General features: G+C 35.7%; 1 protein-coding gene across 13 annotated transcripts in view; it reads right to left on the reverse strand.

Annotated features, from left to right (window-relative positions):
• BCAS3 (BCAS3 microtubule associated cell migration factor) overlaps nucleotides 1-22357 on the reverse strand; it is a 794545-nt gene extending 772188 nt beyond the window's left edge. For 5 of the 13 annotated variants that reach the window (XM_023502118.2, XM_031968505.1, XM_023502116.2 and 2 more), the window contains exons 1-4: nucleotides 22252-22357; nucleotides 19266-19353; nucleotides 15318-15372; nucleotides 6963-7038 (exon numbers count right to left, since the gene is read on the reverse strand). In XM_023502118.2, the coding sequence (XP_023357886.1) occupies nucleotides 6963-7038; nucleotides 15318-15372; nucleotides 19266-19336 (202 nt within the window). In that variant the 5' untranslated portion in view covers nucleotides 19337-19353; nucleotides 22252-22357. Of the gene's footprint in view, nucleotides 1-6962; nucleotides 7039-15317; nucleotides 15373-19265; nucleotides 19354-20953; nucleotides 21071-22251 lie in introns of those variants that run through there. The other 8 variants (XM_003767912.4, XM_031968506.1, XM_031968508.1 and 5 more) reach the window with 4 other exon arrangements.
• Nucleotides 22358-24885: the final 2528 nt, after the last annotated feature.

Below are 24885 nucleotides of genomic sequence, written 5' to 3' on the forward strand. Positions count from 1 at the left end.
AAAAATTACCCATGCATATATCCTGTAAATTAAAAGCTATATAATAAAATAAAGTACAATTTAAAAAAATTTTTTTTTAAAAAAAAAAGTGGAATGGGCTGCCTTGAATGTAAAGAGTGTCCCAGTCCTATTTCCCTTCTCCTCCCCTCCCCCCCATAAGAGTTCTTCAAGCAAAGGTGACCACTTGGCAGTTATATTGTAAACAGGATTCTTATATAACAGAGTTTGAATTAAAGAGGCTCTGGGATTTTATGAACAAAGAGTTCTAGCATGAGCCAACTTCCAAAAATTAAGGAAATTTAGTCAAGAGAATAATTTTGATCCTAATAAAAATCAATACATCAGAGTTTACTAATTTAATAATGATACAACTGATAGTAACTTTTAACAACCACAAAGAAGGTCCTTTTGCTAAATGAATGCAGGCATCAAAGACGATGCCAGTCAAAGAAGTGCCCCAAACAAAAATCCATGATCTTTTCATTCCTATTCTTATCTAACAAAATTACACAAAAGTTAATTTCGAGGATTAGAATATAAATAAATTTGAATATCAAGAGTTTCATTTTCCATTTAAAAACATGAGGTTTCTTAGTCATTGCTATTTTATATATAATATAGCACAAATGCTACAATAGTCTAAAGGAAAAATCCTTAGAACTTTTTAATCCACAAACCTTTTCCATTAAGAAAAGGTTTTGTACCTTATTTCTGCCATGGGGAGAAACAGAAAAGGAAAGAGAGAAATAAGACTCCAAAAACCTCGAAAAATTTTGTCATGCCAAGCATAATGGCACATGCTTATGATCCTGCTATTTGGAAGCCTGAGGCTCATGAATCACCGGGGTCTGGGAGTTTTAAGCAGTACTAGAGCTCAAGCCAAACAAGCAAACTCCTGAAGACCACCAGGATAAGTCATAAACAGAGGAAGGAAGAAAGAACTAATGTTTTGGCATGACTATGTTTTTAAAAATACTAATTTTGAAACTTTTAAAATATTACTTCCAAGTAACAAAATTAGGAAATTAAAACCTATACTTTTAAAGCAAACACACGTGTAGTATACTGTAGTGAAAATGTTTCCATGTGATCCTTTGATGCTCCTTAAACAAAGTAATTTTCTAATGTCCCTTTTAAATGTTTTCTCATTATCTAAGGCCTAACATAACTTTGGCTTGTGATACAATTTTAATTTTATGTGGAAATTTACTAGCTGCCTTACTAAAACAAAACAAAGCAAAATAAACAAAAAACATGCTTTGGCCTCCCCTGATGGTGTACTCCAATATGCTACTATCTTGGGCATAAAGCCAGCATTGACAAGATGGCCAAAAAGCTGGGACATTGGGTGGATCTTTAGCACACTGAAACTGAAGATTAGACCTAGGGTGGCTCAGATATTCAGGGGAAACGCCCCATCCTGGCCTCAAGGTCAAGAAGAAAAGCCTCCCTCCTTGCTTGGAGGTAAGGAGGAATGTCCCTCTCTTATTTGAAGGGTCAAAGAAAGAAACACTCTGAAGACCCCATATGAATCACTTTGAAACTTCCAGGCAGCAGAAAAATCCTGGACAGTCCTTGGACTACTTACTTAACTGCCTCTCACTCAGCTAAGGCCCAGAGATCTCACTTCTTTTCCTTCACTGATAATTTAAACCAGGGGTCCTCAAACTTTTTAAATAGGAGGCCAGTTCATTGACCCACACTTAACACCATACACCAATATAAGGTCAAAATGGGTTCATGATCTAGGCATAAAGAATGAGATCATAAATAAATTGGAAGAGCATAGGATAGTTTACCTCTCAGACTTATGGAAGAGGAAGGAATTTATGACCAAAGAAGAACTAGAGATCACTATTGACTACAAAATTGAAAATTTTGATTATATCAAATTGAAAAGTTTTTATACAAACAAAACTAATGCAGGCAAGATTAGAAGGGAAACAATGAACTGGGAAAACATTTTTACAGTCAAAGGTTCTGATAAAGGACTCATTTCCAAAATATATAGAGAACTGGCTGTAATTTATAAGAAATCAAGCCATTCTCCAATTGATAAATGGTCAAAGGATATGAACAGACAATTTTCAGATGATGAAATTAAAACTATTACTACTCATATGAAAGTGTTCCAAATCACTATTGATCAGAGAAATGCAAATTAAGACAACTCTGAGATACCACTACACACCTCTCAGATTGGCTAAGATGAAAGGAAAAAATAATGATGAATGTTGGAGGGGATGTGGGAAAACAGGGACACTGATACATTGTTGGTGGAATTGTGAACACATCCAGGCATTCTGGAGAGCAATTTGGAACTATGCCCAAAAAGTTATCAAACTGTGCATACCCTTTGATCCAGCTGTGTTTCTATTGGGTTTATACCCTAAAGAGATATTTAAAAAGAGAAAGGGACCTGTATGTGCCAAAATGTTTGTGGCAGCCCTGTTTGTAGTGGCCAGAAGTTGGAAAATGAATGGATGCCCATCAATTTCAGAATGGTTGAGTAAATTGTGGTATATGAATATTATGGAATATTATTGTTCTGTAAGAAATGACCAGCAGGACGAATACAGAGAGGATTGGTGAGACTTACATGAACTGATGCTGAGCGAAATGAGCAGAACCAGGAAATCATTATATACCTCAACAACGATACTGTATGAGGAAGTATTCTGATGGAAGTGGATTTCTTCAACAAAGAGAAGATCTAACTTAGTTTCAGTTGATCAAGGATGGACAGAAGCAGCTACACCCAAAGAAAGAACACTAGGAAATGAATGTAAACTGCTTGCATTTTTGCTCTTCTTCCCAGTTTATTTATACCTTCTAAATCCAATTTTCCTTGAGCAACAAGAAAACTGTTCGGTTCTGCACACATATATTGTATCCAAGATCTACTGTAACCTATTTAACATGTATAGGACTGCTTGCCATCTGGGGGAGAGGGTGGAGGGAGAGAGGGTGGAGGGAGGGAGGGAGGGGAAAAATCGGAACAGAAGTGAGTGCAAGGGATAATGTTGTAAAAAATTACCCTGGCATGGGTTCTGTCAATAAAAAGTTATAAAAAAAAAAAAAAAAAGAAGGCCAGTTCACTGTCTCTCAGACTGTTGGAGGGCCGGATTATAGTAAAAACAAAAACTTTGTTTTGTGGACCTTTAAATAAAGAAACTTCATAGCCCGTGTGAGGGGGTTAAACGTTCTCAGCTGCTTCATCTGGCCCGCGGCCGTAGTTTGAGGACCTCTGATTTAAACCCTTAATAGAACTTCTTGGGGCTTTGCTCTTCTTCCTCTACTTTATTTCCAATTAGGTTTCACTGTTGCTACACCAACTGCCTCTGGAATCATTGCTGCCTACCCACCAACTGCCAGTGCCAGTGAGTGTCAGTGAGCCATTAACAAAGTATTCTGCAGTGATTCTTGGACTCACCTCTTCACATCTGAATCCAAATGAACCAGCAAGATGAGCAACAGATAGAGCAGGTGCCTTAGTACATCCCTTTAGTCAATGAGCCACTGATCACATGAGCACTGTGACTGTCACATTCACATGGAAAGGTAGTTTCGCTGCTACCTCCTATCTAGCCTGGAATGGGCAAGAATCAAGCCACTGACCACAGGTTTTAGTAGTAAGGATCACTAACCAGACTAATCTTAGTTCATGTTTCAGAGGATCAGGCAGCTGGAGTGCTGCATGATGCTGTGATTCAGAACTTGAAAGCAAGAGCTTGATTGGGAGTCCTTGAGGTTAATGGGAAGGCTTTCTCTATTCCCAGATATATAAACTGCTGACCAAGGCTGGGATTAGGACACTTCCAGCCACACCAATATGCTGATAATTCAGGAATTGAAAGCAAGAGCTAGGGGTCTCAACCTCATATTTCAGCAACAGTGAACTCCTTTTCCTCTTAGATCTATGAGTGCAGACCAAGACTATGACTAGGGGTGCCAGGCATTCCTGTCAGAGTCAGGATCTAAACCAAATGATTCAACAAAAAATAATCTCTCTCTCTTGTGGTCAAGGCCAATAAATGCTTTTATTGGGAATTCTGCGCTGCTACTAGACCTTATATATCGCGGTATCCTTGCGCCGAATCCAAGGGCGTTGCAAGGGAACTCTGTTTGACTCCCTGTACCCCAAACCTGCCACTAGACCTTATCTAAACCCTAATTTCATTTAGGTACCCCTAATCTAGACCTCAACATGTGGTCTACATCTCAACATTTGGTTCCTGACCTCAACATTAGTTAACCCAGAAGACCCTCAAGATCTACCAGTAATTCTCATCTCACATTTAGAAAACTAAAATTCTATGGAATAAGGAATGTATTTTTAAAAGGAATAAACAATGAGAAATTCAATAAATTTGGGCAATAAGCAAATAGAAATTCTAAAGTAATGTCATTGGGATTGTAGATTGCTGCCAAAAACTTCAATATGTTATCATTTGAACTGCATGCAACCATGTGAACAATAAGAGAAATCAACCATAACTTTTTTATTTCAAATGTTCAGATATTATTATTAAAAAATTATCACAACAAATAAAATACGCCTATATGTAAAGAAATATTAATAGCTAGCAGCAAAATGTCAGGAAAAAACCCTATGCCCAACAATCGGAGAATGGGTGAATAAATTATGGCCTATTAATGAAATATTATGGTGCCATAAATATGAATATAGAAAGATCTAAATGAAATCCTACAAAGCAAAATTAGCAGAAACAGAAGACAATATAATGACTTAACAACAAATGTACTGAAAAGAAAGGCACAGCAGTAAAATATGATACGAATTTGGAAGGGGATACAAAAAGTCTTTTTTTTTTTTTTAACTTTTTTATTAATTTGATTTGACCTTTCTAATTGCAAAGAACTTCTTTTAAGAAATTACTCATTGTTTTGTGATCTGATTACTTGGTTTATTGACAGTTATGATAATAGTTTAGAGTAATCTGTTATAATAAAACTTCAAGGGATGTTGAAAAAACTACAAATTTGCCTGGCTAATACAGTGGAAATTTGGCAGAAAAAAAAAAATCAGAGAATATTAAAAACCCAATATACAAATGATTTTCCTAACTTGTATTTCAGTCATTTACACTGGAAAACATAGGATCAAAAAAAATCATAAATAGAGAAAGATGAAAGACTATAATCAAGAAGATAAATGAAATAGAGCAAACTGTGGGGAAAATCCAGAAGGGAAGGGCTGTACTTATTAATAATGCTTAAGTTAAAAACATTGGTAATAAAACACAATTTTTAAAAGTGCAGTATCAATCTTACATTTATATAATACTTTAAGGTTTAAAAAGTACTTTCCCCACAACTGTGAGACATAAAGGTCAAATAGTGTTTCCCCCATATTAAGAAGTGAAAATTGCAGTTCACACAGGTTATGTATTTTGCCTAAAGTAAAATGAATAATATGAATAAGAGCTAGGATTTAAATCCATGTCTCTCTAAGTATAGTCCTTTATTTTTATTTTACCAGTGGCTTTCATGAAGGAAAGATAAAAGAAACTATCAATTACTCAAGGAAAAAAAACCTCAGAAAACAGAAAATACACACTAAGGATCTTATCTACTTCAAATAAAGGGAGTCTTTATTATATTCAAAGATACCTAACAAGAGACTATGAAATACAATTATTATGGGCTAAAGGGCCAATAGGCTGTAATGAAACCCTGGACTGAAACTCGTATCTGGGCTCAAATCCCAGTTCTATCTCTAATCAGTTCTCTAAGTGTTTTATTAACTACAAAACAGGGTTAACAATAAATACTTCACTAGCCACTCATGGGATTATTTTAAGAATGCCTCTGTTCATCAAATGGTTAAAAAAAAAAACCCACTAAATAAAAGCTGTTATCATTGAGACAATAAACTACAGCTATAAGTAACTCAACTGAAGCAAATACTCAACTATCATCATAAGCATGGAAGGCATTTATATCAAGCTTTAAAGATCATTTTTTCTACATTATTTCATCCAATTGTCACAAAAGCTCTGACAGTATTATTATTTCCATTTTACAGCTAATAAGGCTGAAATTCAGAACTATTAGGTGACATACTTATGGTCAAATAACTAATGTCTGAGACAATATCCAAACTGAGGCAGGTCTCTGTTGAGTCCAAGTCCAATAGTCATTCTACCACCCTATGCACCCTTTAACGGGCAATAATTACTATCAAACCTCATGTGAAGAGTTTCATATAGAATGGAGGTCCTCAACTTTTATGTGATTTGGAAGAGACTTAACTTTTTTTGTTTTGTTTCAGTGTATAAATTTATTAAATCTAAGGAAAAAAGATCAAATTATCATCAGTGAAGACTATTTTGGAATTATAAATCTCTCACCAAAATTTTACTCCAAATATACTTTTTATGAAAGAATATTTATTGGAGTTCTGTAAGTCTAAGGTTTCATATTCTGATTTAAAAGGGAACAGCTTAAAAGAAGATAAGTTTAGAGCCAAAAATACTTATGGAATCATCTCAACTTTGAACAAATATTTCAATAGCATGCTTAAAAATAAAACTATGTGACTCTTTTCAACAATGAGGTTATTTGGGCCAAGACTTGTGATGGAGAGAGCCATCTGCATCCAGGGAAAGAACTGTGGAGACTGAATGTGGATCACATCACAGTATTTTTACCTTTTTTGTTGTTGTTTGCTTGCTTTTTTTTCCCCTCTTTCTCATTTTTCTCCTTTTTGATCTGATTTTTCTTGTGTAGCATGATAAAGGTGGAAATATGTACAGAAGAACTACACAAGTTTAACATATACTGGATTATTTGCTGTTTAGAGGAGGGGATGGAGGGAAGGAAGAAAGAAAAATTTGTAACACAAGGTTTTGCAAGGATAAATACTGAAAACCATCTTTGCATATATTTTGAAAATAAAAAACTATTATTTTAAAAAATAAAAATAAATAAAACCATACCATTTAAATCAGCATTTTCAAATCTGACCCATACTATTTTCTCCTTTTCTTCTGTGAGAGGTGTACCACTGTAAGCCTAAGTAAGAAATAAAACTATATTAAAATTGCATCTATAACTTTTTTTAATAACCAAAAGTCCCAGTAAGAATTTAACTATATTCCATTCAACAGTCCTCTTACATTCAAATTCCAGAGAATTTCCTGTACAGCAAGTACTGAAATAAAACTAGATGTATCCTTCTCCAACCCCAGATTTAAGTAGCCATCCTTATATAAATAGGCATTTGAAAAAACAACACAGAAATTTGAAGCAGTTTTCTTCCTACAGGAAATTATCTAGAGGTCTGATCTAATTTGGGGTGGCCTTGATCAAGAAAATTTTTGGACTACATAAAAGAAAGTTCCACTATCTAGGAACAACATAGGTAAAAATCATCACAGAAACAAAATATAATTATAAAATATAATTCTGAATTTTATATATATATATTTTTCAATGTAATTAATTTCAATGTAATTTTTCTCACTCATCCCAACCAACCCCAACTAAGAACAAAAAAAAATCTGTCATAAATATGTATAACAAGCAAAATAAATTTCCATACTAGTTATGTAGAAGAAAAAAATGTCTCATTCTGCATTCTTCAAACTTTCACTTCTCTATTATCGAAGTGGTTGGCATATTTTATCATTAATCTTTTGGAAATGAAGTTGATTATTACACTGATAAGAACTCTAACTACTTCAAAATGTTTTGTCTTTATCATTTTTATTGTCACTGTATAAACTGTTCATTATGCCTCAGTTCATAAAAACCTTCTCATGTTTCTTTGAAATCATCTAAATCATTTCTTATAACACAACAGTATTACACTGTATTTATATACTATAACTTGTTCAACCATTCCTCAATTTATGGGCAATTCTGCCCATTGTTTGCCACATTAAAAAAAAAGCTCTAAATTTTTTTATACATTGTTTTTGCTTAGGAGTAATCCCTCCTTAAACCTCTCTCTTAAACCTTAAACCTCCTTAAACTCTCTAAGTCCCCATTATCCCTTTTCCCCTTCCCCTTCTATTTCTCTGTTAAGTGTAATATATTTCTGTACCCAACTCTCTGTGTATGTGTGTATACCCAGACATATATTTTTCTTCCTTTGACCAATTCAGATAAGAGTGAAGTTGAAATGTAAGCTACTCTTCCCTCATTAGCATAGATGTCTATTTGCAAACTCTGATGAGATAATTTTCTCTTACCTTCTCCTTTTCCCTGTTCCCCAGAGTATTCCTCTCCTTCTCTTATTCTTCTCTTAAGATTACCAAAATCTAACAGGACCAAATACTCTCAAACCTTCTCTCCCTGACTCCCCCTATCAATTCTAATGAAGAGGGAATACTTTTATCATCCCTCCATATTTAAAAGTAAACATGTTATCTTTTAGTCCTTTATTGATTTTTGCTTTTTATGTTTCTCTTAATTTTTTTGTTTGAACTTTCAAGTTTCTTTGCAGTTCTGATGTTTTCATCTGATATATTTGAAAGTTCTTTCATTAATGAGCCACTTTTCCTCCCTGTAACACTTAAATTCAGTTTTGCTGGACAAATTACTCTTGGTTATAAACCAAGAATACCATGTTGAAGCTTTCTGCTCCTTGATAGTGGAGGCTGCTAAATAATTTATGATCCTAATAGTAAGGCCTGGATATTTAAATTCCTTCTTAAAATTGCAGTATCTTTTTATTTTACCTTTTTTTTTCATTCTTTTTTTTTTGGGGGGGGGGGGGGAATAACTGGGAATTATGCTCAAAGGCCTATCAAATCCTTTGATCCAGCAGCATCTCTCTACTGGGTCTTTATCCTAAAGAGATCCTTAAAAAGGCAATAATGTGTGTAGTAATCCTTTTTGTAGTGCCAAGAAATTGGAAACTGAGTGGTTGCCCATCAGTTGGGGAATGGATGAATAAATCATGCTATGTGAATGTAGTGGAATATTATTGTTCCATAAAAATTGATCAGTAGGGTCATCCTACCATCTAGGGGAGGGGATGGGGGGGTAAGAGGTGAAAAATTGGAACAAGAGGTTTGGCAATTGTTAATGCTGTAAAGTTACCCATGCATATATCCTGTAAATAAAAGGCTATTAAATTAAAAAAAAAAAATTGATCAGTAGGATGATTTCAGAAAAGCCTAGAAAGACTTGCATGAACTGATGCTACAGGAAGTGAATAGAACCAAGAGAACATTGTAAACAGCAACAAGATTATGTGATGATCAACTGTGATGGACTTGGATCTTTTCAACAATGAAGTGATTCTGACCAATTCCAATAAACTTGTGGTGAACAGAGCCATCTACATCCAGAGAGAGAATTATGAGGACTAAAAATGTATCATAGCATAGTATTTTCACCTTTGTTGCTGTTATTTGCTTGCCTGTTTTTTTCTTTCTCATTTTTTCCCTTTTGACCTGATTTTTCTTATGTAGCACAATAAATGTGGAAATATATTTAGAAGAATTGCACCTGTTTAAGCTCTATTGGATTACTTGCTGTGTAGGGGAGGGGAGGGAAAGGGAAGAAGAAAAATTTGAAACACAAGGTTTTGCAAGGGTGAATGTTGAAAACTATCTTTGGAGGAATTTTGAAAAATAAAAAACTTATCAAATAAAAAACTCTTATCATTTAAAAAATAAAAGTTAAAGACTTAGGAACACAAGACAAGCTTGTACGATCCAAAAATCTGATAGTTCAAAGAGAGTAAGAGCTGAAACATAAGGACTATTGAAAAATATGAGCATTTCCAAAGGACTAATTGCAAAATTCTATGCAGGATTGTGGTTTAAATATTCTCTTAAAACATCTTAGAAATTACTGTTCCAAAGCCAAAAGCAAAAAAAAAAAAAAAATTCACTCATTATTTTCGAAAGCATATCCCCACAACCTAAATTTTTATCTCCTCAACACAAGATATATTCAAATATTTTTTTCTCACTTACTAAATATATCTATAGTTAAAGAACATAAAGAAGTATTCTAAGATAAAGTTTGTGACCACCAAAATTATTCCCTTGGGAGTTCATTGACTTACATAGTGAATTAGGAGCTTTAAGAGGATCACTCCCAATCTCCAACTCTAGGCCTGACTTTTTATGCTCTTTATAGTTGATAAGCTTTAATTGGAATATGCCACCAACATCAATGATGAAGCTTGACAGAAAAGAGATAGATTCAAATCTAAGAATAAGGCATGCATTTTCAGATATGGCTAATCTGGAAATCTGTTTTATTTTATTATGCATATTTGTTACAATGACTTTGTTTTTCTTTAGTTTTATTTCCAATAAAAAGGGAGTTGAGAGGTTAAGGTAGGGGGGAAAAAAGGAGAAAGAAAAGGACAGAGAGTAAAAAACAACAAACAAGCAGGACAGCCCTAAAAGCTATAGGTTGATCTTATATATTTTTTTTAAAAAAAGCAAGCTATCCTTAAGAAATCTGAAGTTTCCTGTACAAGCTTTTTGTACTCTCCTATGCATAAGCAAATACCTATTTTGTTTAGGGATTATTAAGAATAAAAATTCAAAATAATAATAAAAATAACATGGCCTAACTCCTAAAGTTTAAGGTGCCAAAAGTGAATTCATCAGCTATTGCTAGATAAGAGCCCTTTCCACCTTAAAAGTCCTTAAATCATTTGGGCCAAATGCTTGAATTTGCTAACTTGAGATCATTTCTGCCTAATGATTAAATATGTTCTGAACCTGTGCTTTCATTTATACTTCCATATCACCATCTCAATTCAATCCTAGCTTACCTCCACAACTCTCCATTACCATGGTAATGCATTTTCATACAATAGCTATAATAATTTTCCTTCTATTACTATTTTCAATAAAGATTCACTACAGCCTAACATACTTTCAAAGACATCGTTGTGGTATGCAACTCATTTGTGTCTTCTCATTCCTGCCAATTCTTTTTCCATGTCTTTCCATAAGTGTTCTTTGTAAGATCCATCAAATGTGCAATATGCTTCCTCCAGTTCTTTTAGATTTTATGAATACCAGTGCAACACCCAGATTGCCCATATGTTTTCCCTCACTGTAACTATAGCTGGCTCCCCTTTGGTTCTGGTCAGACCTGTCCTATTTGATTCATTCTACATTCCAGACATACCAACCTATTTGCTGTTTGTTCCTTCTATAAAACATTCTATCTTTTCCTATGTGCTCAAAATGAGATTCATAATGGTCAAAGGATAGCCAACACAGTTTTCAGAAGAAATAAAAGCTATCTATACTTATATTAAAAACTGCTCTAAATCACTATTGATTAAAGAAATGCAAGTTAATATGTTAGATCTGTCAGATTGCTTAACATGATGGAAAAGGAAAATGACAAAAACTTGAGAGAAACAGTGATACTAATGAACTGCTGGTGAAGCTGAAAACAGATTCAACCATCCTGGAGAGCAATCTGGAACTTTGCCCAAAGGGTTATAAAATTGCATATACTCTTTGATCTCAAAATAGGTTTATATCCCAAAAAGAACAAAAAAAAAAAAAAAAAAAAGGAAAAGAAGTTATATGTAGAAAAATATTTATAACAGCTCTTTTTCCGGTGGCAAAGAATTAGAAATTCAAGAGGATGCCTATCAGCTAGAAATGGCTGAAGAAATTGTGACATATGATTGTGATGGAATACTATTGTGCTGGAGGAAATACTGAGTGGGATGGTTTCAGAAAACCTGGGAAGACTTATAAAGATTGATACAAAGTTAAATAAGCAGAACCAGCAGAACACTGTATAGAGAAAAAATATATTGTAACTATGATCAACTGTGAAAGACTTAGCTACTCTGATCAAGACAATAATAAAAAATTAATTATAAAGGACTCATGATGAAAAATGCTATCTACCTCTTAAAGAAGAACTGATGATTGAGTTTAAACTCAAGTATAATTTTTTTAAACTTTTTTTATTTTTCTTCCCTTTTTTGGCAACATGGCTAATATGGAAATATATTTTGCTTGATTTCTTATGTATAATCAATATATTGCTTGCCTTCTCATTGAGTAGGGAAAGGAAAGAAGAAAGGAAAAAATTAGGAACTCAATTTTTTTTTAAAAGAATGTTAAATATAAATTTTTGAAATTTTTTAAAAAAGTAATAAAAGGCTGTAATGCAACATATTCTTTCCTTTGCTCTAGGAATCTGTAGTTTCCTTAAAAGCTCAGCTCCATTAGTTCAAATGTTACTCCAGTTGTTAGTGTTCTCCTCCTGAAAGTCCAAGAAATTATTTTGCATTTACTCTGTATAAATTGTGTCTACTTTTCTGTATTCTAATAGTATCCTCCCAAAAGGACATATGCTTTTTGAAGGCAGAAGCTGTTTATTTTTTTATTTTGTATCCACGGTACAAAATATAGTAACTGGCACACAGAAAAAAAGCTAAAGTTTACTAAACTGAGGTGAATTTAGTTTTGTTTACCTTTACATTTCCAACTCAAGTACATTGTATGTTACAACCTCATTACAGCCACTGTAAACTTTTCCACTGACATTTGGATTACCTCAAATTCTGATTCTCAGTTCATGATTTACAGCCATATTCACATGTCCTTAAGAAATACCTGTGTTTAGAATATAGGTTTTCTATGTGGAAAAGAATGGATAGGAATAACAAAAGTACTGAACAATTTCCCAAATACAACCCAGTGTCTTCTATTTTACTTCCATGTCCAGGGCCTACTTAAGATATATGAATTGATAGCATAACATTTAATGAGCTGGTCATTAAACTATGTACCAACATCCAGACAATATACATTTTTCATCCACTTTTTTTTCCCCTCCTGAACATATTATTACTTTTGATTGGTCAAGAATCTTGTTGAGGATATTTAGCACATTAACTCTAAATTACACTACCTAATTCAAGTTTTTCTGGAACTTGTCCTCCCTTCAATGTCCCTTATTAGATTATCCACACAATTTCTCTGCTCTAATCAAAGGAATCTCCCTGCTACCCCAATATATAATTTGGTAAATTCTGCTTCTAATTTCAAGATGCCTTTTCCCCTTATTACATACTTTTGCCCAAATTTGTATTCCATTTTTCCTTCAAAAGTCAAAGTTATTTTTCCACCAGAATCTACCTCTCTTCTCTCAGCATCCCCTTTTTTGTTATTGTCACCATCACTCAGGCTCAAAATCTTATAGTCAATTTTACCTCTTCTGTCTCCCTTACCCTTACCATGGACAATAAAGTCCCAGTAGTTCTACCTCTATAATCTCTTATTCCATGACTTCCACTTTCCATTAATATGGTAATCCCTATAGTTCAAGCCAAAATCACATCTTGCCTAGACTATTTTCATAACTTCTTAATACTTCTTCCTATCTCCAATCCTTCAATTAGTTCCTGCCTCAAATTATATAGAGTCCAATAAGAGAGAAGACTGAAACAAGACAAAGCAAAAAATAATTTTTATTTTCCTTGTAATTTCATCAGTGTAGACAAATCTCCATTGATATAGTCTTAACAATCTATAATTATAAGATGCTTACTGGAGATTAATTAAGATATTATGTAATTAAAAACTTTCCCCCCCAAAACGATGAATTCATCAATATGGGGCCCTTTCATTTCAGAAACTCCTTCTACCAATTCAAATCATCAACTCACATATAACTTGTCTAGGAGGAAGGTTAAGTGACTTAGCCTTGATCACACAACTAGTATACAAATTATTCTAAAACATTTTGCAATCATTCACTTATAGCTTGCTAATATTGTCCTGTTATTTTATATATTTAGTCTCCTTAACTAAACCGTTAGCTTCTTTTATTCTAATATAAAACTAACTTTTCACATAGCAAATATAACCTACAAATAGTATATATTTAATTAAGATTGCTAACAATGAAAAATAAATGAGAAACATTTTCTGAATATATAAGTTCTGTCTTCATTCTTATTTTTCTTACTGTCATCTATTGCTATTTTTCCTTACATGATGACTGTGGTTTACTTAAAGAAATCATAAACCATGTTTTAGGACTATTTAGAAGTTTCTCAAAGTTGGCAGGACACTAATGACCTTTTTCAATACAAGATTCATGGGAATGACAGGGGAAAGATAAAAAAAGTCACTGTCATGAAGCCTCCTCCCTTAATTCAATAGTTCCAATAAAAAGATAATTCTGGTATATATTCTAGATCAGGGGTCCTCAAACTTTTTAAATAGAGAGCCAGTTCACTATCCCTCAGACTGTTGGAAGGCTGGACTATAGTAAAAACAAAAACTTTGTTTTGTGGGCCTTTAAATAAAGAAACTTCATAGCCTTGGGTGAGGGGGATAAACCTCCTCAGCTGCCGCATCTGGCCCACAGCCATAGTTTGAGGACCCCTGTTCTAGATTATTCCAAGGTCAGGTGAAACAATGAATAGTCAGGTCTGGAGTTCAATATGTTTCCAGACCCCTACTAGCTACATGCCCCTGGGCAAATCATTTAAACATTGTCTGCCTCAGTTTTCCCATCTTCAAAATAGCATCTCTCAGGCTTATGGTGAGGATCAAATAAGAGATAATAATCATCCATTCAGTTTAATGCCTGATACATAGTTAGAACCATATAAATCTTATCTAGGATAGCTACTTTTATTCTCTTTTCTCTGCATCAAAAGGACAAAACCCAGAAGTACTATCTCTCCAAGACAGAACTGACAAGGAGAGTAAAAACAAAGTTGAAACACAACTTATGTATCCAGAAAATCTTAACCATATTCTACAAAGAAAATCCACTAGCATAATGTAACTATGGGGAAAGAACATATGATATATAAAAGCTTAACTAGGTGTGGGGTGTGTGTGTGTGTGTGTGAAACAGTTGAGGATAACTAGATTTTTGTATGTATAGCTTTAAACCACTATCCAAGAAAATAGATGAAGGTTTGTGTTTAAGTCTGATTTACAGTTCACCAAATTCCTAACAAATTACCTATTACATTCTACAAACACAGAACATAGAGATGGTGAAGGAAAAGTCTAAGGGAGTCGAAGTGGGAAAAAAAGATCCAATGCCAAGTTCTCTCATTCCCTCAGCTCAACTAACCTCTAAAGCAGAGTTGTCCCAGGAGGCAGTAGTTGGTTCTTCTAAATCAACAAAAGTATAAAAACAAAACACTCTTCTTAAGACAAGCCAAATTCTGTATAATCACCAATATATTCTTTCAACTGAAACTCTGGAGGGGATAAGAGCAAAAGCCTACTGGGACATGAGCTCAAGTAACTGAAGTAAAATGTTTCCCAATTATATGAGGCAAAAAATATTTCCAGAGCCACACAGTCACTTACCTGAGGCACAACATCCTGAAGAAAAGTCACAACACTCTCCATATAAGACTGCTCCCTGGAAAAAAAAAAAAAAAAAGAATAAAATGGAGAAAAATCACCATGAAAGTTTAACACAATAGAAAACAGTGTAAATAATGGGAAAAGATCAGTGGAAAAATTTTGAGTGAGTCTCCCCTCTGAGTACATCAATATAATAGGAATTCAGGGGCAGCTAGGTAAAACAGTGGTTAGAGCATCAGCCCTGAAGTCAGGAGGACCTGAGTTCAAACCTGGCCTCAGACACTTAACACTTCCTACTTGTGTGACCCCGGGGCAAATCACCTAACTTCAGTTGCCTCACCCAAAAATAAATAAATAAATGCATTATACATATATATATATGTAATAGGAGTTCAACTTCCATTGCAGTTTTCTTCAACTTATCCTATTGAAGAAGTCTCATAAGCTTTTTTGATAACATAAAAAAAACTTAAGTAATTTAGTTTGGAACTTAAAAAAATATTTTTTATTAGGAATAAAATTCAACAAACAATATAATATATATTTAGAAATCTTTCCTAGAATATTTATAGCCTCTTCTTAATAGGGTCATTTTTTTCATATAAAAGCCTACAGATCCTATTTTTAAAAATTATGAAGAAGGAACTCTGTATTGATGGAAATTCCAATGATTTATCTAAGCTTTGAATTTACTTCTGAGTTAGGGCAAAACAATGTATTAATGATGCCTAAGACAAGTGATAGGGATACTAAGTATTCTTCCCTCCAAATTTGAAACAAATATTTTGTTGCAGGTACAGAATGTAAAGATGTAAAACTATAGTCATTAAGGCTCTATGGCAAGGTTAAAAGGTGTGAAAGATATGTCTAAAAGGAGTCACTAAGTAACACATGTAACTTGCAATGATGCTTAAAATGAGAATGTGAATATCAGCATTCAGACAAAAGGACAAATAGTAAAAATTTGTTTTAAAAAGATAAGTAATACTAAATCTTAAAAATCACCCAGAGACCTACAAGTGTTGGACTATTGACTGTAGACAAAAATAATCAAAGAAAATGACCAAAGCTATTATTAATTGTACATAAAGCACAATGTTGCATTTTTTCCAGGATCATAATACATATCAACTGATTTCATTAAATTCACTTGTTTCTAAGGAGAAACTGCAAAGCTGAGGAGTATAAGAGTATTTCATTAAAATCTGTCACAAGCATGAAGGAAAAAGGCATGCATGGGACTGGAAAACATAGACTCTTGAAAAAGCAAGAAGAGAAAGACTAAATTAAGGTAAAAATCAACAAAGATTAATATTTTCTTGAATAAGAGTAAAAGAAGATGTTATGTTTTCAAAATAAGACAATGTTTTTATTTTAAATGTTAAATGCCTTGGGTAAATTTATAAGAGCACTGATTTTTGAGCTGGAAGAGTTACTACAGATAAGAGTCCAACTTCCATCCTTTTACAGAAGAAACTGAGTTCTAGAGAGGGGGAACTTGTCTCCTGATGAAATAATAGAGGGAATAAAAGCTACCAATGTTTTAAAGCAGTATCAGTAGTTAACAAATTCATTCCACAAAGCATTTATTAAATGCCCTCTTTCTACCAAGCACAGTATGAAACATGGGAATGTTTTTTTAAAGTACTGCCCTCAAGTTTACATTTAGAGAAAAGTAACATGAATAGAGACATGTAAATACAAATGTATACAATATAAATCTGAAGTGATTTTTGAGGAGAGAATATTAAGAATTAAGAAGACTCAGGATAGAACTTGTAGAGGAAATGGTACTTCAACTGAGCCTTGAAAGAAACAGGGATTCCATGGGTTAATAGGAGGAGGGAGTACACTTCAGCCCATGAAAAAGAAAGGAGAAAAAAAACAGTGTCATATGGGAAGAGCAAATAGAGGAATTTGGTTGGGCTGTAGCCTAAAATAGGATAATGAGCCAGAAAAGTAGGTTAGACCAAGACTATAATGGCTGTAAATCACAAAGTGAAGAGACAGTATTTTTTCCTGGGAGTTTCTTGAATAGGGAAATGAGATTCTTAGACCAGTGATAAAAGAATTATGATTAACAATAGGTAGCTATTTGGAAGTCAGATTGAATAGGCCTAAGACTGGAAACACAGAAACCAATAAGGATAAAACTGTAATAATCTAAAGAAAAGTTAAGGAAAATGTAAACTAAAGTGATGCCTGTGTAAGTGAAAAAAGAATATACATACATTATGAAGGTAACATGTTGTGAAAGTAACATCATAAAGATTTGATAACTAATGATATATGGGTAATGAGGGAAAGACAAGAATCAAGGAGAATACCCAGGTTTTGAACTAGCACAAGAAACATGACACTTAATACTCTTAACTGGGCCAGGGAAGTTAAGAAGAAGGGATGATATAGAGGGAATTGAGAGAAGTAAAATGATCTGTTTTGGTTATAAACTTAAGATGCCTACAGACCATCTAGTTGGCGATGAAAATTTAGACCTTTGGAGAAAGGCTAAGGCTAGATATACAGAACAAATAATCAATGGCATGAATGGTATTTGAACCCCTTGGGAATCATGACAGAATCTCAAAGAAAGAGAAGAAAAAGAAAGAAAAAGATTCAAAAACAGAACATTGGACTTATACCTAAACATGATAGTTAAGCACTGACCAGGCATGAGAAGTAATAGAACAGGAGCATCAAAGGTTAGAGAACAGCATATACAGTTCAACTAGTTAAGTTGAAAAAAGTTTGAGCCAATATAACAATCTGGGTATATACTAAGGTACGACAGATTTTTTGGGGGTAACCTTGAGAACAAAGAAGAGATTTAGGATGATTGAAATATAGGAAAAGTTGGAAGCACAGGAAGTTTATAGCTAGAGGACATTCAGAGATCTTGATCATGGCCTCAAGATGCTTTCTCAAGGAGTTACGATACTGTGAGCAAGAATTAGCAAGAAGTTAGTGAGAGGAGAGAAAAGGCACCTAAAAAGATGGCTTTCTCAAAAAGTTTGAAAGAAGAGGAAATATAGGATGATATCTAGCCAGCAGGCAAAGTAAAAACAAGTTAGGATTTTTTAAGAATAGGCATGGCATAGGCTTATTAATTGGTAGTAAAGGAACAGTCAAAAGATAGTAAGATATTAACAATTAGAAAAAGTGTGGAGTATAATGAGATCAAGGATATATGCTGAAAAATAATGTTTTGGTCACGTATACTTATTGTGTATCTAATTTATATTTTAATGTACTTAATATCTACTGGTTATCCTGCCATCTGGGGGAGGGGATGGGGGGGTAAGAGGTGAAAAATTGGAACAAGAGGTTTGGCAATTGTTAATGCTGTAAATTTACCCATGCCTATATCCTGTAAATAAAAGGCTATTAAATTTAAAAAAAAAAAAAAAAAAGAGAAAAAAAAAAAGGATATATGCTGAGGGATTAGCCTTTGAACTTCATCAATGAATTGAAGAAAGACATATTGGGGATATAGTCAAGAAGGTAAAGAGGAGCTCTCAATAAATAGCCTCAGTTTTCCTCAGTAAAGTATGAAGTGAGATACCCAGCTAAAATGGTGGGAAAGAAGTGATATAAAAGACTTGAAGAAAAATTTCAAAATGAGATAATTGATTAGGAAAGGGGGGAAAAGGGATTGTTTTATTGCATTGTTCCTGATGAGAGAAAACATTAATTTGTATTGGGCTCAATCTATGACTAAAATAGAATAAACAGTGCTCAGTATCTCTCAAAGAAGCTACTTACTGAAAAGATCAAATTAAAACAAACAAACAAAAAACACCTTCTAAAACTACTTAAGGAATACCTCTGAAAATGAGAAACCACTTTGATCACTAATCATGCTAGAGGTACAAATGAGTCTTAAGTTTTCTTTAGTTAATAAGTTAGTTAATAAGTTTAGTTAATAAGATTATTCTGAAAATTTCTTACGTTACAGCCTGAGGACGAACCACAACTCCCCCTGTACATCGGCTGGGCCTTCGTGGAGATTCTGTAGCCATAGTTGTTTTCACAATACCTATTTCCAGAATAAAGGGAAAAAACAAAATCACTGAGAAAATTAATGCTTATTTACTCGATTCTTGGAACTTTATAGGACTGCCTGCCCTTTTCTGATATTTCTTGTCCAGAGATTATTGTCCAGAGAAAGACTAGGAGAAAAGTATCTAAATTTATGCTTTGTTCACACACAAAAAAATTATAGTAGCTAAGTAGTAAAATCATCATTTTATATATGAATAAAATGAGGAAAAGAAAAATTAAATGACTGGTCAAGGATCACTTAGGTAGTACCTACATTTAGAATCAAGCTCAAGCCCTTTTAACTCATTCAGCACTCTTTCCACTATCCACACTCCCTTTCTTGTGTTTCATGTACCTTCATTTCTCAGATTCATTCATTCCCAGGAAGAAAGGAGGAAAAAAAAAGAATGCAAAGAGGTTTATCAGTGAAATATGCATTAATGTATTCTAACCATCACTACAAATCTGAGTTCAAAAATATTTTCATTACACCATTTCTACACTATTTTCAAATCAATCCTAAGTGGTTTTATTTTTTTTATACTGGAAACCAGTTTTATAAATTGAATTTGGTATTGCTATTTGTCCATAATAAGTGAATTAAGAACAGTTTTACCACAGGTTAAATGATGTGAATACATATTTCACTGCCAAGTAACTTCTCAACAACTCTACTGGTAATCTGTATGCCAAGGATTGGTCTGGATCAATTCAAAGTTAATATAAGGTCCTAGAATTAGTTGGTTAGTTGTGCGATTCTGGGCAAGTCATTTAACCTCTGAACTTCAGTTTTGTAAAATAGAAAGAACAGCACTGCCAACAGTGAGGCTTGCTGTGGGGATCAAACATGTATAGCATTTTGTAAACCTTAAAGTGCTTATAAATACTATTTTAAATGACAGTTTATAACTATTTCAATGTAATTGGTTTACTTTGTAATTCTAAGCAATTTATTTTATGCATTTAAAAACATTATGAAGGGATTCATAAGCTTCAAAATACTAACAAAGGGATCTATGACACCTCCCCCCCCCAAAAAAAAGTCTCTGGGACAGCTAGGTAATACAGTAAATAGAGCTCCAACCCTGGAGTCAGGAAAACCTGAACTGCCTCCAAAAAGTTTTGTTTTGTTTTTTTAAGAATGTTAACTTTTTGTTTAGGATTTTATCTTCCTGCGGAGAATGTGGAATATCCAGAAGTAGGAGCATACAAGTAGGAAATACACTCAGTATCTAGTAAAGCATACTCAAATATTGGAGATGATATGGTTGGTGCTACTGTGGAACTGAGCCACCCTCTCTGCTAGGCCTGTACTATAACCAACTCACATACATACACACAAGTTTTTCCAGGCCTTCCACCAAAATTCCTAAATCTTAAAGAGTTTCTGATCCTATCCCTGTTGTAATTTTGCAATCTTTAAGCTCAAGCCTTAGAGAAATGAGCCACATAACTAACCTAAACCCTACAATCCTGGTGGAGTGGGAAAAGTTGCTAGGACTAAAAATCTTTTAAATGGCCGTAGGGTTGTAGAAACAATAAGAGACTGAGGCAAAGATATGGCAAAAGACAGGGTTAAAAAAAATAATAATAACCTTTAACTTTGGCCTCCACTGGTTGTTTCTGAGACAGTAGAAATTTATTGTAAGAAAACTAAAAGAAAATCATGCAGTTGGAGACGGCTAGGTGGCGCAGTGGGTAAAGTACCGCGGCAGTCTTGAGGACCTGAATTCAAATTTGACTTCAGCCACTTGACATTTACTAGCTGTGTGACCCTGGATAAGTCACTTGAACCCGATAACGCCTTCAAAAAGGAAAGAAATAATAATTCTTAAAAATCATAAGGCTGGAGACCTGATAAGGAAAGGAGTTAGCTCTCTTGCAAACCCAAATTAGTTTCCTTTTGAAGTACAAACAATCACATTTATAGGTCCATCAGGCTGGAGCCTTTCATTGGGTCCCATCTTCAAAGGAAGACATAGTTCCAAATACAAGGTTGTCTCCACTTAGCTAATCATAGGACTCCTCTGATCAACCCCTCTCAAAGCAAAGAATGAATTCTAAGACAAGTAAACACAACTTCATTCAGGCAAACTTTTCTCTCACCTTCTCTCCACATGCTTCCAGGTGACAAGTTTTTTTTTTTCCTAACCTCTGATCCCTACAAATCATTTTGGGACCAAAGGGGAAATTGCGGGATACTTTAAATGAGTCTGGAGATCATGGAGATCCGAAGATCTCCCCTCCAAGCTGAGGGGAGAGGATGCACGGGATGGGGGGGGGAGGGGAGATCGGGTGAAGAAAGCTACAATGGATGCCTGCCCACAGCAAAGACAGCACGGAGCCTCGAAGGTCTCTACAAGGACCCTGCATATGGAGCTAAAAGAGTTAGCTCCCAAGACCATGCATTCGGAGCAATGGGGGAGGGAATCTGTCAGTTGAGCCTAGAGAGAACAATAAAGTGGGGTCACCCGCGAGAGAAGGGGAAGGAAGCACCCTTGCCTCCAGCAACAAAAGCGACCCTTTTTCACTTGACCCCAGTCAGAGATTATAGGCGCCGGAGGGGATCCCCACTTTCCTTCGGAGAAGGGCAGTGGTCCTCTCGGGCCCCAGAGTCCTCCCTCCCAGACCCAGTTCAGAGGTACCCCAACGCTGCCTTGGGGTGGGTCCCTGGCCTCGGACTCGCTAGTTCCGGGGGCCCCTTACCAGCCCAGACCTTAGCGCCGGCGGCCACGGCTACCCTCCCTGCCCCCGGCATAACCTCTTACCACTAACCTGACACCCACCGCCAAGCGCGCGTCCCCCCTCCCCCCGCTTCGCGTCCCGCCCCGGAAGCCCGCCCGTCTCCGGCCCTTCAGTTTCTGCAGCCCTTCGGATCCCGCTGCCCCCTCACCGGCTGCCCCGCCGGTTACCGGGCTCCTCGTCTGCCTTGCTCACTGTTTAGAGTCCCTCTTCGATGAGTGACAGGCTGCGCCTCCTACCTACGCCACGGCGGAACTCGCCGACTGGCCAATCCCAGAGGCGTTTCGGCCACAGCGGGCACCGCCTCCGGGGGCCGGCGGAGCCAATCGACAATAAAAAGTCTTAGCCAATCGGAAGGGGTTCGGAAGAAAACAGCACTGAGGGTAAGTTCGACTCAGATTCGGTAGTGGAAACAACCAGGATAAAGACAATGACAGATAAACTCGTTTTTCCTAGACCCTGGCTCAGTGGCCGTGGAAAGAAACCCACTTGCCGTAAGGTCTTTTTGGCGTTCCTTTTCTGTCCCCGAGTAGGTCAGGGGGACTGGTGTATGTGTTTACATCAAATTATCGCGACAGCTGATTCGAAACTCAGAGCACGTGGACGTAGCAGCTGCCAATCATAGACAGTGGCCATTCATCAGCGCCAAATCTGCTCTTAGGCCCCGCCTCTTTTTTGCCATGTTTACCTTCCGGCTCCTAGGTGCCAGCTCCTGCACGGAGAGATTACGGAGGTGCTGGCGGGAACCATCCTTCGTCTGCGCGCACTGAGGACCTCTTGGGGAAGAGCGAAGCCTCCGGAGCTCCAAGAGGTGGGAGCGGGACCCCTTCAGAGCCTCAGGGTTCCTCACCCCAGTTTTGGGGCCGGGAAAGGGAGACGTCCCTGAATGATAAGGTCTTTTCTGGTTCTTTTGCAAGAACTGCTACAAAGTAACCCTCTTACAGCCTGAAGCCGTCACTATGAAATACCTGGAAAGCTGGAGAACCAATTATTCATTCTTTCAATTAGCGTTTATTAAGCATCTGCTACTAGTTAGCATTTATATAGCACTTTTAAGATTTGCAAAGTGTTTTGCAATATTTCTCATTTTGCTCTTCCCTGGGAGTTACGTGCTATTATTATCCTCATTTTACAGTTAAGGAAACTGAGTCTTGTTGACTTGCCCAGGTTACTAAATTGATAAACATCTGGGGCTGGATTTGAACTCGGGGTTTCCTGACTCCAGTTCCTGCATCTATGTGCTGTGGGGGCACAAAAACAAAACTGAACTAATCCCTTGCCCTTAGAAAGCCCATATTCCTGTATTGGAGCAGTGAGAAAAATTACGTTTTAGTAGAGACAAAAGTTGTTCAAAGAGAACCAATGATATTAGAGTAATGTCGACTTTGGGTAAATTCGATTTGTCAGCCTTACTCTTCTTGAGTAATCGAAGTCCAATGGCAAGACAGAAATTTAGATGCCCAGGGATAGCCCTGATGGAGTTGATGATCTTGCGGTCTTTGGCTTGACCAAGCTCCACAGTACCTGCTGCTTCCATGGCCATTGGAATCAATTGTTCTCATTCATTCATTTCCACTAGGGGAAGTCTTCTCATGTCTTTGGGGAGATAATCCCCTGTCAGTGGGTTTGAGACATGTTAGTTACCTCAACCTGGTTTAAGTCCCTATGCCAGATGATTTAACTAGAATGTGGCTATTGGGTGAGCTACATTTTCTTGGGGCCACAGGGACAAAATAAATATTAGGCAATTGGTGGGGAGGATTCTAGCCATTGAGATTTGGTGTGGGGGATGGCATTTGAGGAAAGGAAGCATTGAGCATATAGAGTTTAAAAGAAAGTGAGGAGAGCTGCATTCCACAAATAGGTTAAAACCTGTATAAAGGCACAGAAAACAAGATGGCGACTATTAGAGTCAGCGACAATTGCATTGTAGATGTGGACTAATCAATGGAAGTTGTGACTATGTAGAAGTTGCCTTGGGTTTTAAAATGTCTTGTGTTCAATTCTGCACTTCCCCTTCAAAAACCAAAAGTAACTTGGTTTCCTCAGTGAAGCCTATTCATTTCATCAGATCTACAGATGGAAAGGACCTTAGAGACTCCACTGTGCTAAGCACTGAAGATACAAAGACAGGAGAACAGTCCCTGCTTTCAAGTTCAATTTAATGGTGGCGGCAACAGAAAAATACTAAGTACAAACACGAAATATAAAGAATAAATTGAAAACAACCAATAGAGGGACAGCACTAGGCTTAAGCTTAGCACAGTACCTGGAACATAGCAGGTAGTTAACAATGTTGATTAAATGACTGGTCATTGAGAATAGTTACTTGAGGCAGTAGAGTGAGTTGAACATTGGAGTTGGAGGATTGAGTCTGAATTCTTGTGACGATGGATTTCTGTTCCTCCCCTTTCTCTATAAAATGGAAGAGGATTAGGACAGTGTTTGTTTTCAGTTTATTCTTTATATTTCTTGTTTGTACATAATATTTTTATGTTGCCTCCACCATTAAATTGAACTTGAAAGCAGAGACTGTTCTGCCAGTCTTTGTATCCTGATATGTGGTAGGTAACTGGCTAATTGTATCCCTCCTTAAAACTAAGACAAAAATGAAACAGTCCCTACTCTTAAAATAGCTTTGTTTCTAATGGAAGAAAACAATGCACACATGTGCAAATAAATACAAAGTAGTTTAGGGAAAGCCTGCAATGGAGAGGAGGACAATCTTGTAGAAGATATTTGACTAAGGAAGTTAAAAAAAAAAAAAAAAAAAAACTTACAAGTT

Source organism: Sarcophilus harrisii, chromosome 4 (genome assembly GCF_902635505.1).
Source record: "Sarcophilus harrisii chromosome 4, mSarHar1.11, whole genome shotgun sequence".
NCBI lineage: Eukaryota > Metazoa > Chordata > Mammalia > Dasyuromorphia > Dasyuridae > Sarcophilus > Sarcophilus harrisii.